Here is a 13,822-nt window from a genome sequence, read left to right as displayed (position 1 = left end):
AACCAAACAGATACACCCACGATACATGGCAAGCTTAAAAAATGTTAATATTAAATGAACAACATCCCCAAGAGGACTATGATCCACATTTTAAAGAAGAAAAGTTATTACATTGACTTCCTTTACTTTTCCTGCTTTAAAACAAATGAAAAAGTTCTGAATGGGATCAAATATTCTAAGTTGTCTTAACTGATAGAATACCTCAGGATTTATAATTGGTACTGTAAGGTTGAAAATTCAATCCATGAACCAACTTTGCTTCTAAAGACAACTGATCTGCAATAATAGTCTCAAGCCTCTTCTCTTTGTCTCAGGAAACCTGTGAGCCACTGACTCCAGAAAGGCTGAAGTAGGATCCAAAGGGGTGGCTCCAACTAGAGGTCGGAGGGCGAGGTTAACCAGGAAGTGCCTCTTGCAGCTATGATTCCTACCTCCAGACATTTCTGGATTGCCTACTTTTAGCACTTTGACAGTTCAGGTGCATTTATTTATTCTTCAGAACCTGAGTATCAGTTTTCAATAAATCAATGTGCAAATATGTCTTGAGCCTGTACTGTATGTCAGGCACTATGCTAGGCAATAGGGATACAGCAACAAACAATACAGACATAGCTCCTCCATAAATAGTGCATTTCAATCAAGTGGGGAAGATGGACATCAAACATAAAATTATAAGACCTCTTAACAAAAAGGAGGCAGCAAGGGCTACAGGTGTCTGTAGCAAAGGGATTAATTGTAGTCTAGGGGGTTCAGGAATGTCAGAAAAAGCTTCCCTCAGGAAGTGACATATAAACTGAGTTCTAAAGATTATGGGTAATATGTATCCTAGGGGAATTTTTTTGTTTTGTTTTGTTTTGTTTTTGTTTTTTGAGACGGAGTACTCTGTTGCCAAGGCTGTAGTGCAGTGGTGCGATCTTGGCTCACTGAAACCTCCACCTCCTGGGTTCATGCAATTCTCCTGCCTCAGCCTCCCAAGTAGCTGGGATTACATGCGCCCCACCACCATGCCCAGCTAATTTTTGTGTTTTTAGTAGAGGTGAGGTTTCACCACGTTGGCCGGGCTGGTCACAAACAGGAATTTTTTTTTTTTTTTTTGAGACAGGGTCTTGCTCTGTCACCCAGGCTGGAGTGTAGTGGCATGATGAGAGCTCACTGCAGTCCCTAAACTCCTGGGCTCAAATGATCTTCTCGACTCAGCCTCCCAGGTATCTGTAATTACAGGCTCATGCCACCATGCTGGATAATATTTTTATTTTTATTTTTTACAGAGATGGGGTCTTGCTTTGGTGCCCAGGCCAGTCTCAAACTCCTGGCTTCAAGGAATCCTCCAGCCTCCACCTCCCAAAGTGATGGGGTTACAGGTGTGAGCTACCACACCCAGCGAGAATTTTTTTAAAACAAGTATAAGACCTTGTTAGAGAACTAAATGTTTACCCCTGAGGATATTATACAAGAACTTCCAGGAATCAGTGTAAATATGTGTGTATCTCTCTCTCTGTCTCTCTCTCTCTCTCTCTCTCACACACACACACACACACAGAATCTTCAGCAGTTTATATACAACAAATGCCCCCAGGTTACCTGTTTTCTGGGAGGGCCTCTTGTTTCAATTGAAAGTTCTCATTTACAGCAATCTCATGAGCAAGAGTCAAGTTTGATAAGTTCCTTGCTGTAGCCATCACTTCATCAAATGTTACAACCCTTGGAGGGCTTGTTGCTGAAAGAAAAACAAAAGCCAGTTAATGTTGTGGAAGAAAAGTTGTCATCCAACGAAGCCTCCTGATGCAGATAAGGTTTAATTTATCAGAATGTATATACTTCAGAGTTTTATAAGTCAGGAGACTATATATTAAAATAGGTGAATTCCCTCACTTAATAAAGGCTTCAAAAATTTAAGAACTCCTTCAATAGCTTCAGTTACCATATTTGATAACATTGTCTCAAATATTTATGAGACCAACTTATTAATATAGGCCCATTATAAGTTACTTTTAAAAATTAAATTACCAGGCCAGGCGCGGTGGCTCACGCCTGTAATCCCAACACTTTGGGAGGCCGAGGCAGGTAGATCACGAGGTCAGGAGATCAAGACCATCCTGGCTAACACGGTGAAACCCTGTCTCTACTAAAAATACAAAAAAATTAGCCGGGCATGGTGGCGGGCACCTGTAGTCCCAGCTACTCGGGAGGCTGAGGCAGGAGAATGGCGTGAACCCAGGAGGAGGAGCTTGCAGTGAGCCAAGATCGTGTCACTGCACTCCAGCCTGGACGACAGGGCGAGACTCGTCTCAAAAAAAAAAAAAAAAAAAAAAAATTAAATTACCTCATTTTTAGTGCCCATTGAAATCTGCACTTATTTTATGTATTATATAGGAAATTGATAAAATTATTTTTATTCTGTAATTCAGAAGTCTCATTAAGTAAACTCAATATGAAATAACTGATTTTTAAAACTGTAATATTTATTTATTTATTTATTTATTTATTTATTTATTTTTTGAGATGGAATCTCACTCTGTTGCCAGGCTGGAGTGCAGTGGTGCAATCTCAGCTCACTGCAACCTCCACCTCCTGGGGTCAAGAGATTCTCCTGCCTCAGCCTCTCGAGTAGCTGGATTACAGGCACATGTCACCACACCAGGCTAATTTTTGTATTTTTATTAGAGACGGTGTTTCGCCATGTTGGCCAGGCTGGTCTCGAACTCCTGACCTCAGATGATCTGCCTGCCTTGGCCAAAGTGCTGGGATTACAGGTGTAAGCCACCGCACCCAGCCAAAAACTGTAATTTTTAAATGTATAGGCAGTATAGTATAAACGCTTAGGTTCACTCTGAGTTTTGCCAATTGGTATTTATCATTGGATTTCACTGAGGCATAGCCTTCCTCCTCACAGGGTTGGCCTGAGGTGACTGAATGAGATAATTTAAGTAAAGAAGAAGATAGTAAGAACTCAATAAATTTACATAATTAAAAGTAAAATAGAATAAATCTGAGAAGCCAGATATTTTACTTCTCAGTAGGAAGTAGTGAATGAAGAATTTGAGTTATTTCTAAAGATTATACTAAGAAACTATTCTAATAAATCATGTCTTTTAAAAATCACTGTTGGAAATCTTAGCTTCTTTTAATTAAAATCATATGTCAAACAACAGCAGTGACAGGTAATACTTTACTACCTAATTTATTTTTTTTTCCCAAGACAGAGTCTTGCTCTGTCACCCAGGCTGGAGTGCAGTGGTGCAATCTTGACTCACTGCAACCTCCACCTCCCAGGTTCAAGCGATTCTCCTGCCTCAGCCTCCCAAGTAGCTGGGACTACAGGTGCATGCCACCATGCTCAGCTAATTTTTGTATTTTTAGTAGAGATGGGGTTTCACCATGTTGGCCAGGTGGTCTTGAACTCCTGACCTCAGGTGATTTGCCTGCCTCAGCCTCTCAAAGTGCTGGGATTACAGGCGTGAGCCACTGCGCCTGGCTACCTAATTTTTAGGAGAAGATGAGGAGGAGGATCAGGGAAAGAGGAGGAAGAAGAGAAAGGTGATACACAGAATTGGTAAAACCCTTCTTCAGGATGCCTAGGTACCCTGGTGTCAGATGCAACAACACCACATACAGTATAAAGAGTGAGAAAAGGCACAGAAACCTGGGGTGGCTGCTGTTAATTTCTTTTGCCAGGTCTGACTCAAGATTCTCCTTAAAAATGTCTATTTACTTTGGTCCAATAATCCAGTGATATCCAAAAGTCTTTCCAGAAAGGCTTCATGCAGTAAGATGTTCATAAAGCACTATTTATAACAGCAAAAAAAAAAAAAAAAAAAAAAATGGAAACTAAATGTCCAGTGATTAATCAATGGTTAAGTTTACCGTACATTCACTTGGTAAAGTAATAAGTATTCATAAAACCAATGTTTCAAAAACATGTAATCATGAGTAAATGTTTTAGTTATAATACTAAGCAAGAAGAGTCCACACACATATACACACATATGTCTATGTGAAGGATAAAGATACGGCAAAGCACTGCCAGCTGTCGTCTTTGAGTGATATCATAGGCAATGTTTTCTTTTCTCTATTCTTATGTATCTTCTAAGTTTTAAAAAATGAGAATGTAAAAATTTAAAATACAAATGAAGCAATTTGTAAGAAGTGGACAGTTCAGCATATTAAACATTAGTTGCTTTTTCCTGCATTTGCTTTGCCAGTTAAAGGTGTTATATTTACTAAATAAAGTGCCAATTAAAAAAAAAAAGGCAAACACATCTGCTTTACCCATCTCTAGTTTCTACACGCAAAAATGGGAAAAAGATATCTCCTTTTGCTGTGGCCTCTCTTTTAACTCTTTCTCACACCCCTAATGTAGTAATTCTCCTTGTGGGTACCTTCCTGGGGTGATTTGCACAATATTTTTTTGAAATCAACATGAAACCCTTTAGATTATTTCACTTCCTTCCTGACCTTTCAATGAAGGCCAGTTTCCTTCAATGTAAATCAGGAATAATCAGAAAAGACCAATTTGAATTTATCCTTCAGTGGGGATCTAAGAAGTAATCTCAAGGAATGGCTTTCTGCTGTTTGGGAGAAAAGACAGATGGGGTTGAAGTCCTGACTTATCATCAGACCGAAACAGATCGGAAGCAGTGATCAAAATAAAAATCAGCAGGTTGTAAACTTTAGTGGCTATTTATTTCTGAGAATGTGTCCCGGAAAGCTGCAGTGCCTCTGCAGTGCTATTCTGGTGCATCTAGAAAGGAGGGGAAGTCTGTTGCTCTCAGGCGTTTCTGAGTTTTCAAATCCAACACATATCTAGAAGTACCCCTGCCACCCACAACCCCTGCTCCCCCATTGGCTCACAAGCAGGAGAGCTGGATTTGCTGGAGGAGTCACTTGTAAAGCTCTGCCTGGAGCATTCATAGTCACTGAGCGAAGCCATGCTTTCGGAAAACCGGGAAGAATCAGAATCGCTTGGCTGGTCCTCTCCCACACACTGCTTCTCGCCATTGAAGGGCATTTTGCGTCACTTAAGTGCGGGTAAAAAGGTAGCACCTGCACAGACAAACAGACCCTGCGTCAATGTTCTGTGGTACTTCCACAGGCACCACCGATGCTTCTTCCAGTGTAGACAACTGTCCCCACAAGTGTCACTGTGTTGGAAAGGCCCCCAGATGACCTCATCCTTCCCCCAGCACCTTGGCCGGACTAGGCCAGATCACTAGGTCATCGAGATTGCCTTTCTGAAAAAGGATTCCACAGCCATAGGTGTGAGCTTACTCAGGACACACCCACTATAAATGTGAAGCTCTAAGTAATGGCAGGTCCTTTTAAAAAAGATGCAGGACACATGCTCTCTCCTCCTGGGTTGCTGAAACATGAGAAGGCGGGAGTGTGGGACTTGGGTCAGATCTCTCGTTCTGTTCTGCCTTTTGCCATGAGACCTTGGGAAGGTCACTTAACTACCTACCTCATAGTGAAACTGGACTGAAAGACTAACCTCTCATTGGGTTGCCAGAAGATTGAATAGAATTCATCTTAAAGAGCTTGGCACAGTACTCAAATGTTAGCTGCTATTATTGCTCCTATTGCTTTGTTTCAGATAAAATAGCTGTGAAATCAGCCTCTTTACGCTTTCTGTGAACCTCCTGGGGAAAGGGGAAGACCGCATGAAACCTCTGGCTGGCAAGTCTTTAGCTTCTTCCCCCTCCATTTCCACGTGAACTGCTGTGATACGAAGATTAAGACCTGATATATGGTTAGGATTTGACAATTTACAAAGTACCCATCACAACCCTATGAGTGCACAAGCATGTAGGATCCTGACTCACAAGTGGGGGAACAGACTCAGAGGGATAAGGGGATTTACTACACGATAAAACCAGTCCCTTGGTGTCTATGTCCAGTGTTTCTGGGACATGAGAATCCTTCGCAGGGAAGGGCCGTCAGGTTTGGACACTACCCAGAAAGCAGATCACAGGCACACAGGATGACCAGGCCTTGGGCCCAGGAGCACCAGCCAGGCCCGTGAGGGAGCTGACCTTGATGTGAATATGGTATCACCTGACACTGAAGGGGAAACCCGGGCTCAAGGAGAAAGGCACCTCAAATCCTGGATGGACAATAATGAGAGGAAGAGTTCACTGAATCCTTTTAAACCTAAACCAGCCCATGCAATGAGGGATGCAGTGCTTTTAAAGCGGCCAGAATGGGAAACCACAACTATGTATAGTATGTCTGAAAATGCCTGCAGTTTCTTCAATGATTCCATTAATATTCAACAAGTGCCTACTTGAGCACTGAGCACCGGGGAAAGTAACCAAACAAAGACAATGCCCTATTCTTGTGGTTCTCAAGTCCAGCTACCTAAAACTGTGTACTGAATGCTACTAGATGGGAAAAGGGGGAATAAGGCATTGTTGAGAAAACGCAAGAAAGGAGAGGCAGGCTGAGGATTAGCAGAGTGGGAGAAGGGGCACTAGCCTTTGTTGAGAGAAAAAGAGTAATTTTTTTCATTCCTTGGATGGCGATGGGGACAAGGATGAGTCTGAGAGGGATCTAATAAGGGTGAAAGGTCTAAGGCCATTTGCGCCTTGCCTCACCGAAACAACCGTCTTCAATCCTGCCACAGAAATGTATCCTTGCTGAGCCCACCACTTTTGCAAGCAGAAAACCACTAGAGTCCACTTGTGCAGGCTGAAGGGCAAGGAGTGGAGTGGAGACACTCACCTTATCCCAGAATCCCAAAGCCACGAACACTGGCTGTAAGATTCTTGAGCCCTTGCATCCTCAGTGGTGAAACAGCCTCCTCTAACTCATGAAGACTAAATTCTACCTGAGCTTAAACTCCAATCTGCTCAGGGGAAGGCGAGAGAAGACAGAAGAAAAGGGGCTACTTCAAACCTTTCACTGCCACCAAACCCCAAATCCTAAATGGAATGTTCACCCTCCCCTCTAGTTTGCTTCCTCTCTTTGCCAACATTTGATGTCCCACTGATGGCATTTCTTGCAAATTCTACCTTCTCCAGGAAGCCTTGCTTCTAGCCAAAGTGAATAGCACTCCTCTTGGTATGTCTGCAGCGCGTCTCCTGTATCTCCATGACAGCGCTTAGTTCCTTGTACATTAGTTCCTTGTTCCTTTCTTCCCATGGCTACTTCTGAATCTCCTTAATAAAGCAGAGTTTGTGTCTTGTCCATGACCAGAGCCAAGTATATGACAAGTATTCATTCAGTGTCAGCTAAATCAGAATCCCTGAATCTCATTTGGTACAGCTTCAACCAGAACATTTGCAACCTGATATCATGACACGTTAACCAGCCTGGTACTGCCAAAGCCCAAGCCTTAGAGCAGAGAATCTACTGCTTAAGCCTATCTTATTAGATTTAAACCTCAAAATTCTCAGGTCCTTGTCATGCTCTTATTTGAATATCTTAAAGTTTGTTTCCACTTTAAGTCATTTTTTCCCCCAGTTATTCCCTCGTAATGTAACCGCTGTGCTATGCATGCTCTGCTCTTAATTTTTCTCTACTACGTTGCCCTCAAATGAGCTCTGGCTGTTTTTCCAAGTGAAAGTGAATAAGAGCTTCCAGCCATGAGAATTTATGAACTAGCTTAATAGTTTTAACTGTCCATTTCATTTTTCTACTTTAGCTGGATAGCACACTTGGTAGGTTTCTTAATTGTGTTTAACAAGGCAGAAAAGTGCAAAGATTAAAATAATTGGGAGTCAGGAGTCCAGGGTTTGTGGCCTGGGTTCATCATTAATGTGCCGTGTGACTTTATGCACATTTTTCTGAGAGGTTGGGCCAGTCATAAGGTTTCTCTCAGCAAGGAATATATGATGCTCCAAACCCAGAGTTCCATGAGGCATCACTAGAAGTTCTGAGAAATTAAATGTGCTTATGGCAGTCATGCTTAACAATGTGAAACTACACTTTCTTCCAGCAATTCACTGGAGGTAGAGTTCCTGGCACAGGGGCTGCAATGGAAAATTTAAAAGCTTCAAAATGTTTAGAAACTCTTGTTTAGTGGGTAGAAGCCTCCACATTACAACTGGGCCTTAGTGTATCCAAACAGAAACCTGTATTTGCAGCCAAAATGCCCATTATTACTCTATTAAAAAGTTGTCTGTTTCCTCATATAGGCTTACTAAGAATACCTAATTCATAGGGTTGGTGTGAGATTTCAGGTACCCAATACATGCAGCGTGTTTGGAACAGTCATTGACACAGTAAACAGTATACAAATGTTTTCTATTATTTGCTTTTTTTTGTTAATATCATTGCCTCAGGAATTAAACACCCTGGAGGGAAGAACAGTTTTATGTCAGGATAACACCATATTCTTCAACAGACAAACAAGGCTGGTAGTTAACATAGAACAGAACTCTTGACACTTGTTTGACAGACAAAAACCAAAAGCGAATGGCCCATCACTGTGTGAATGGTCTTCCGCAAGTTCCTTCATACCTGCTCTTACCTTTCTCGGTCTTGAGTTTCCAAGTAAGTCACCTGGGGACAAACCTACTTGATTCAAAAGGCACTGAGGATATTTAGATTGCTTTAAAAACTATTTTGGATTATCCTTTAGACTGATGATAATGAAACCAGGCTGTATCTTTAAGAAAGGTAATACTCCTTATGCAAACCTAGATCTACCTAACCTTCGCCACTGCAACTCACAAGTAAATCAAACAACTTTTCAGAAACATCACATCTCATCATACCTGGAGGATTTAATCACTGGTCAAAGGTAAAGTCAACAGAAAAGACTGAAGATGACTCCAAGCAAAGCCTCCAACATGATACCAGGTCACTATTCAAAGAAAAGTACTGTCATATTCACATTTTTGATTGTATTATTCCATCATTTTGTGATAATAAATATAATGTCATTTCTTCTGAGACCAATCACTGGAATGCAGCAAGCATTCAAATATTTATTCAAATATTTATTGTTGAATAAATGAATGGTAGTAAGACTACTGACTTTTAAGAGGTGTGAATGGGTACAAGGACTTGAAGGGGCTAGTGCTGTATTTCACTACAGATAGAGAGGAGATTGGTTTTTAATTTGCTTGTGATTCCTCAGCTCATGTGCAGCTTTACTTCCTGATTTCCTTTCTGCAGCAACTCTATCTGCAAATAGTTCTGCACTGGTTCAGAACTGCAAAGATACACTGATGATAATACATGTCACTGAAGCCATAAGAACATTGTCTCTGGAGCTAGGTGGACTGGGTTCTTGATCCCGGCTCCTCTTGATTATTTACTGACTAGAAACAAAGAACTTACCATTTGTAAAATGGGACAATAATAGTATCCACCTTGTAGAAGTGTTGTGAAGATTAACTGAAATAGTATCTGTCAAGTACTTAAGCTCCTAGTAAGTGCCTGACGGATGTCAACTATTATTTTATTCTTATTAAAAGAAGTTACAAGTTCTGAAAATGTAATGTCATAAAAAACAAAGAAAGGTTGAGAATATGTTCCAGATGAAAAAAAAAAACACTTGATAACCGAGTGCAATAGGTGATCCTAGAGTGGATCCTATACTGAAGCAAAAATGCTGTAAAGGACAGTATCAGTCAATCAATAGCACTGTTAACAATATTTGAATCTACTGTCTGTTATCCAATGTTAAATATACTGAAGTTGAAATGTACTGTGGTTTTGTATTTAGGAATAAAGGGCCATGACATATACAACTTTTTCTCAAATGATTCAAATGAAAGAGAGAAAAAATAATAAAGCACATAGAGCAAAATCTTAATAGGTGAATCTGAGAAAAAGGTAGACAATATGGTATTCCTTATACTATTCTCACGACTTTATCTGTAAGTTTGAAAGTATTTCCAAATAGAAGGTTAAAAGAGAAGATGACAGGCTGAACTGAAACTTCAAGATTCAAATTCAGAACAGTCCAACCTCTTGCAGTTTTGAAATTTTGATTGTGCCCACTGCTGTGATAGCTTAAATACCACTCTATTACAAGAACTCTTCTAGACAGTCAAGCTTGTCCTGATGTCCTTCTTGAACAGTGCCTAAAGAATAAAACAGGAAATAGGCCAGAGACCAACAGAAAAGGCAAAATAGATAATCCTTTTTAAGAGTTCATCCCTAGGTGAGTTCCCTTTTCCTAAGTCTCTGGGCCATGGTTTACAACCCTCTGTGATCTTAACTCTGCCCACCTTATTCTGCAGTGTTCTCCCACTAACCCTTCATGATCTTCTTTGGGTTCCTCAGACACGCCAAACTTCCTATTTCGGGGAACTCATATCTGCTATTCTCTCCCCCTGAAATGTTCCTCTCCCTGATCTCCTTGTGGTTGGCTCCCTATTGTCATTCAGATTTGAAATTTAATGTCACCAACCACGAGGTAACCTTCCCTGATAGCTACACTCACTGCATCTAATGAGCCAGCTAGAGCTTAGAATACCGCTAGGGCCAGAGCAGGAGCTCAGTGAGTACAGCTGCATGAACTAATTACGCCACACTCCTATTCATAAGACACCTTGAGTTTTCCTTCTTTTCTGCCTCACTCACATTACTCATATTCCCATTACGCAGTCACTTACAGTACTACACTTGTGTGCATATCTGTCTCCCACTAGATTTTAAGCTGCTGGTGGAAGCGATGACTCTCCTCTCCAATTCCCAGTGCCTACTTCAGTGCATTTGCAAGGCACCAAAAATTCAAACTAGCAAAGACCCACAGTTCCATGAGCTTAAAGAAACTCACGTGTAGCAAATAACAACAATTACAGCTAACAGTAATTCGGTGCTTATTATTGAGGTAGTAATAAGCACTCAATAACTGTTCTATGATAAGTTCTTTATATATTTTATCTCCTTGAATCCTCATTATAACTTTGTTAGCTAATGTATCAGTATTATCCCCATTTTATAATAAGATCCTGAGGCCCAGAGAGGTTGCGTTACTTGCCCAAGGGTTCACAGCAGTGTAGAGGCACAACTCAAATCCAGGAAGCGGATCCGTAAAACCCATGCTCTCTACCACTCCAGTTTGGCTGGAGAAAATTTGGTGTGCTGCTCATTCTTTCCACTCCCACTCTGCCAAATCCATCTACCCATCACCATGTGGACGCTTGCGCATGTGGTAGCAAGCTGATCTTATCCTGGTATGGCTGCTCAAGTGCTATTCTGTGAAGGGCATCACTGAAGGAGTACGTCACCCAAAACAATTCTCCACCACCCCGCTACAGTGACAGAAAATCCTCTAGGAGGGAGCCATTCTTTATGCACCGCAAAATCCCTAGTTAAACCCCACATATTAGCAAAAAGGTTAACTGCTTACAGTCATAAACATTTTGGAGTGAAATATTCAGATTACCCAGCAGGGCCTTGAGGAATTGAACCCATCCAGTTAAGGTTAGCTCACGCAAAAAAGAAATGTCAAGAAACTTCTAGTGTGTACCATCCTTCAACACCAGATCGAGGTCAGCTGCAAGGACAAGCCTTCACATATGTGTAGTAAAGGGAAGGGAGTCAGAGGACTAAGTCTGGGCTCTAAAGAAAAAAATTGCACATGATGTGAAAAATTTCCATCTTCTGCAAAATGCTGCTTTAGAATCAGTCTTAAATAGCAGCGCTAAAGTTATTCATCCACAGCAAAGCAAAAACCATAGAGCAGAGGGATAGGGGCCCACACCATTCATCTAGACAATACTGGTCTTCATCAAGTTAGAACCAACAAAGAGCTAGATAAAAGCCAACAAGCCAGTCACTGTCTACAAAGCAGATGTTCACGTTACACGTGGCATTACAGCATCAGGGAGAAGGATTCCTGGCACTTTTCACATTTGAAAGCACTCCTCCCACACTTGCTGGTCTGTTTTGTTTTAATACCTGTGCTTCCCCCTCTGGGGCCCTCAACCTCTCACAAAATGGCATTGAAGCTGCTTCCACACATGACTGGGTATCTTCGGCCCTGGGCCTCTTCAAATCAGGCAACTTCCACTGGCTGTCAGGGTGATGCATGAAATCCCTAGAGAAGAGAGGAAAAGGACCACGGCAGGGAGCCTCCTCAAGTGGGAACCACTGAGATAAACTCATTATCCGTTGGCAGGTAAGAAGAGCAAAGTCCCTGACTGGGCTGGTGACCATGGGTGCTGAGACGCCCAATGGGGACAAGGACAACTTGTCCAGTTTCTTCACAGTTAAGGTAGCAGGACAACCATCTAAGATTTCCCAAACTTAAGTCGTTTGAGTGCCACTCTTCATGACTATTTCTACGTCGCCCTCCTTACCTGTACTATAATTTAGTAACCGCGTCTCTATCTCGACTAGATTTTTGCATTTAAATATATTTATTTTAAAAGGAAACTCTATCATTGTGAAACTGCTTACTTAATGGAACAGATTTTCTTAATAGTAACGAAAACAAGTAACTATGTTCATCCATGTGCCACCTCAAATCATTGCTATTACCCCCAGTGGTGCCACCTACAGTAGCAGCTTTGGGAAGCACAAGCAACACCTGAGGGTCCAGCGTTCGAGCCCAGGCCCAATCGGCATTTCTCCACCTCTTCCCCTTAACCAAAGGTCCCGGCAAGGGGACGCAGCAGCAGTCTGCACGACCTCGCCCACGTCCTCTGGCCGCCCCTCCCCTCCAGCAGCACCAGGTTTCCTGTCAAAACAAACCCTTGGGGGAGGGGACGGCGGAGGCAGAGCTGAGTGCCGGGGAAACCACGGCAACAAATCCCAAACACACGCTGCCGGGCCCGCCCGGCCTCTACCCTGGCTCAGTTCCCTACTCCAGCCCGGCCGAGGAGTGTGGGGGAAGGGGGTGCCCTGGGCCCCTGATGGCGGGATGCCGCTGGTACCTGTCCAGCAGGATTTAAACAGCGGCGAAGCGGCCTCCGAGGCCCGAAGTCCGTGTCCACCCCGACACGCGGGGCGGCCACTCGGTGCCCCGCTCCCCGCTCCCACGCGGGACGGCAGTTCGAGGTCAAACAAGGGGACGCGGAGTGGGAAGACATGAACTAGGAGCCGAGCTTGATGGCCCCTGACCCCGCCATCCCAGGATGGAGTTCCGAGATAGGGCAGGGGAGCCTTCGGGCTGCAGCGGTGTCCCCTCCGTTGGACCTGGCCGGTCACCTCCGAGCCGGCAACGCCTCCCCCGTGATGGATACGCACCGGGTCCAGCACGTAGACAAGAGGAGAACGGCGACGGAGTGACCCCGGGTCAGGGCTCTCTGGGCGTCCCCTCACCGAGCACAGCACAGTCACCTCGAAAACTCACCAGCCCAACAACCCCCCCCCAGCCCCAGCGTCCCCCCCAACGCGGTATTTAAAGGGCCCTGAGGGACTCTAGGGAGGCAGCCACGGCGCGGCCATCACAAAACCGGATAGCGGGGGGACGACGGCGCGACGGGGCAAGGGGATCCAGGGCCCTTCAGTCTCCGAAAGCCGAGCGCTCACAGACTGAACCTATTAGAGAAACAGTCTCGTCAGTTTGAACCAGAGAGGCCGAGGACAGCTCGGATGGGAGGGTGTTTAGGATGCGAGAGGGCACGGTTCCCCCGCGCGGCGAGTGGTGCGGTCCGGGCTGCCGGGGGCGGGGTGAGAAGTGTTTACGGAACTGAGGCCGCCGAGCCGACGGGAGCGCCCGGCGTTGGGGGCGGGGCCTGCCAGGGCACTGGGGGCGGGGCCCGAGCGGGGGGAGCGGGGCCCGAGCGGGGGGAGCGGGGCCCGAGCGGGGGGAGCGGGGCCCGAGCGGGGGGAGCGGGGCCCGAGCGGGGGGAGCGGGGGCCGAGCGGGGGGAGCGGGGGCCGAGCGGGGCTCTGGGGAGGTGGGCGAAGCCGCGGGCCAA

The 13,822-nt window shown here is 44.2% G+C and overlaps 1 protein-coding gene across 6 annotated transcripts in view; it reads right to left on the bottom strand.

Annotated features, from left to right (window-relative positions):
- TCP11L2 (t-complex 11 like 2) overlaps positions 1 to 13,563 on the bottom strand; it is a 46,570-nt gene extending 33,007 nt beyond the window's left edge. The window contains exons 1-4 of one of the 6 annotated variants that reach the window (XM_034934386.3): positions 12,834 to 13,563; positions 11,857 to 11,995; positions 4,852 to 5,043; positions 1,582 to 1,717 (exon numbers count right to left, since the gene is read on the bottom strand). In XM_034934386.3, coding sequence (XP_034790277.1) covers positions 1,582 to 1,717; positions 4,852 to 5,008 — 293 coding nt within the window. In that variant the 5' untranslated portion in view covers positions 5,009 to 5,043; positions 11,857 to 11,995; positions 12,834 to 13,563. Of the gene's footprint in view, positions 1 to 1,581; positions 1,718 to 3,643; positions 3,786 to 4,851; positions 5,044 to 11,856; positions 11,996 to 12,833 lie in introns of those variants that run through there. The other 5 variants (XM_055096076.2, XM_003832550.5, XM_008957984.5 and 2 more) reach the window with 5 other exon arrangements.
- Positions 13,564 to 13,822: the final 259 nt, after the last annotated feature.

Source organism: Pan paniscus, chromosome 10, assembly GCF_029289425.2.
Source record: "Pan paniscus chromosome 10, NHGRI_mPanPan1-v2.0_pri, whole genome shotgun sequence".
Taxonomy (NCBI): Eukaryota; Metazoa; Chordata; class Mammalia; order Primates; family Hominidae; genus Pan; species Pan paniscus.
Note: the sequence above shows the minus strand (reverse complement) of the source record. Positions and strands in the feature narration are given on the sequence as shown.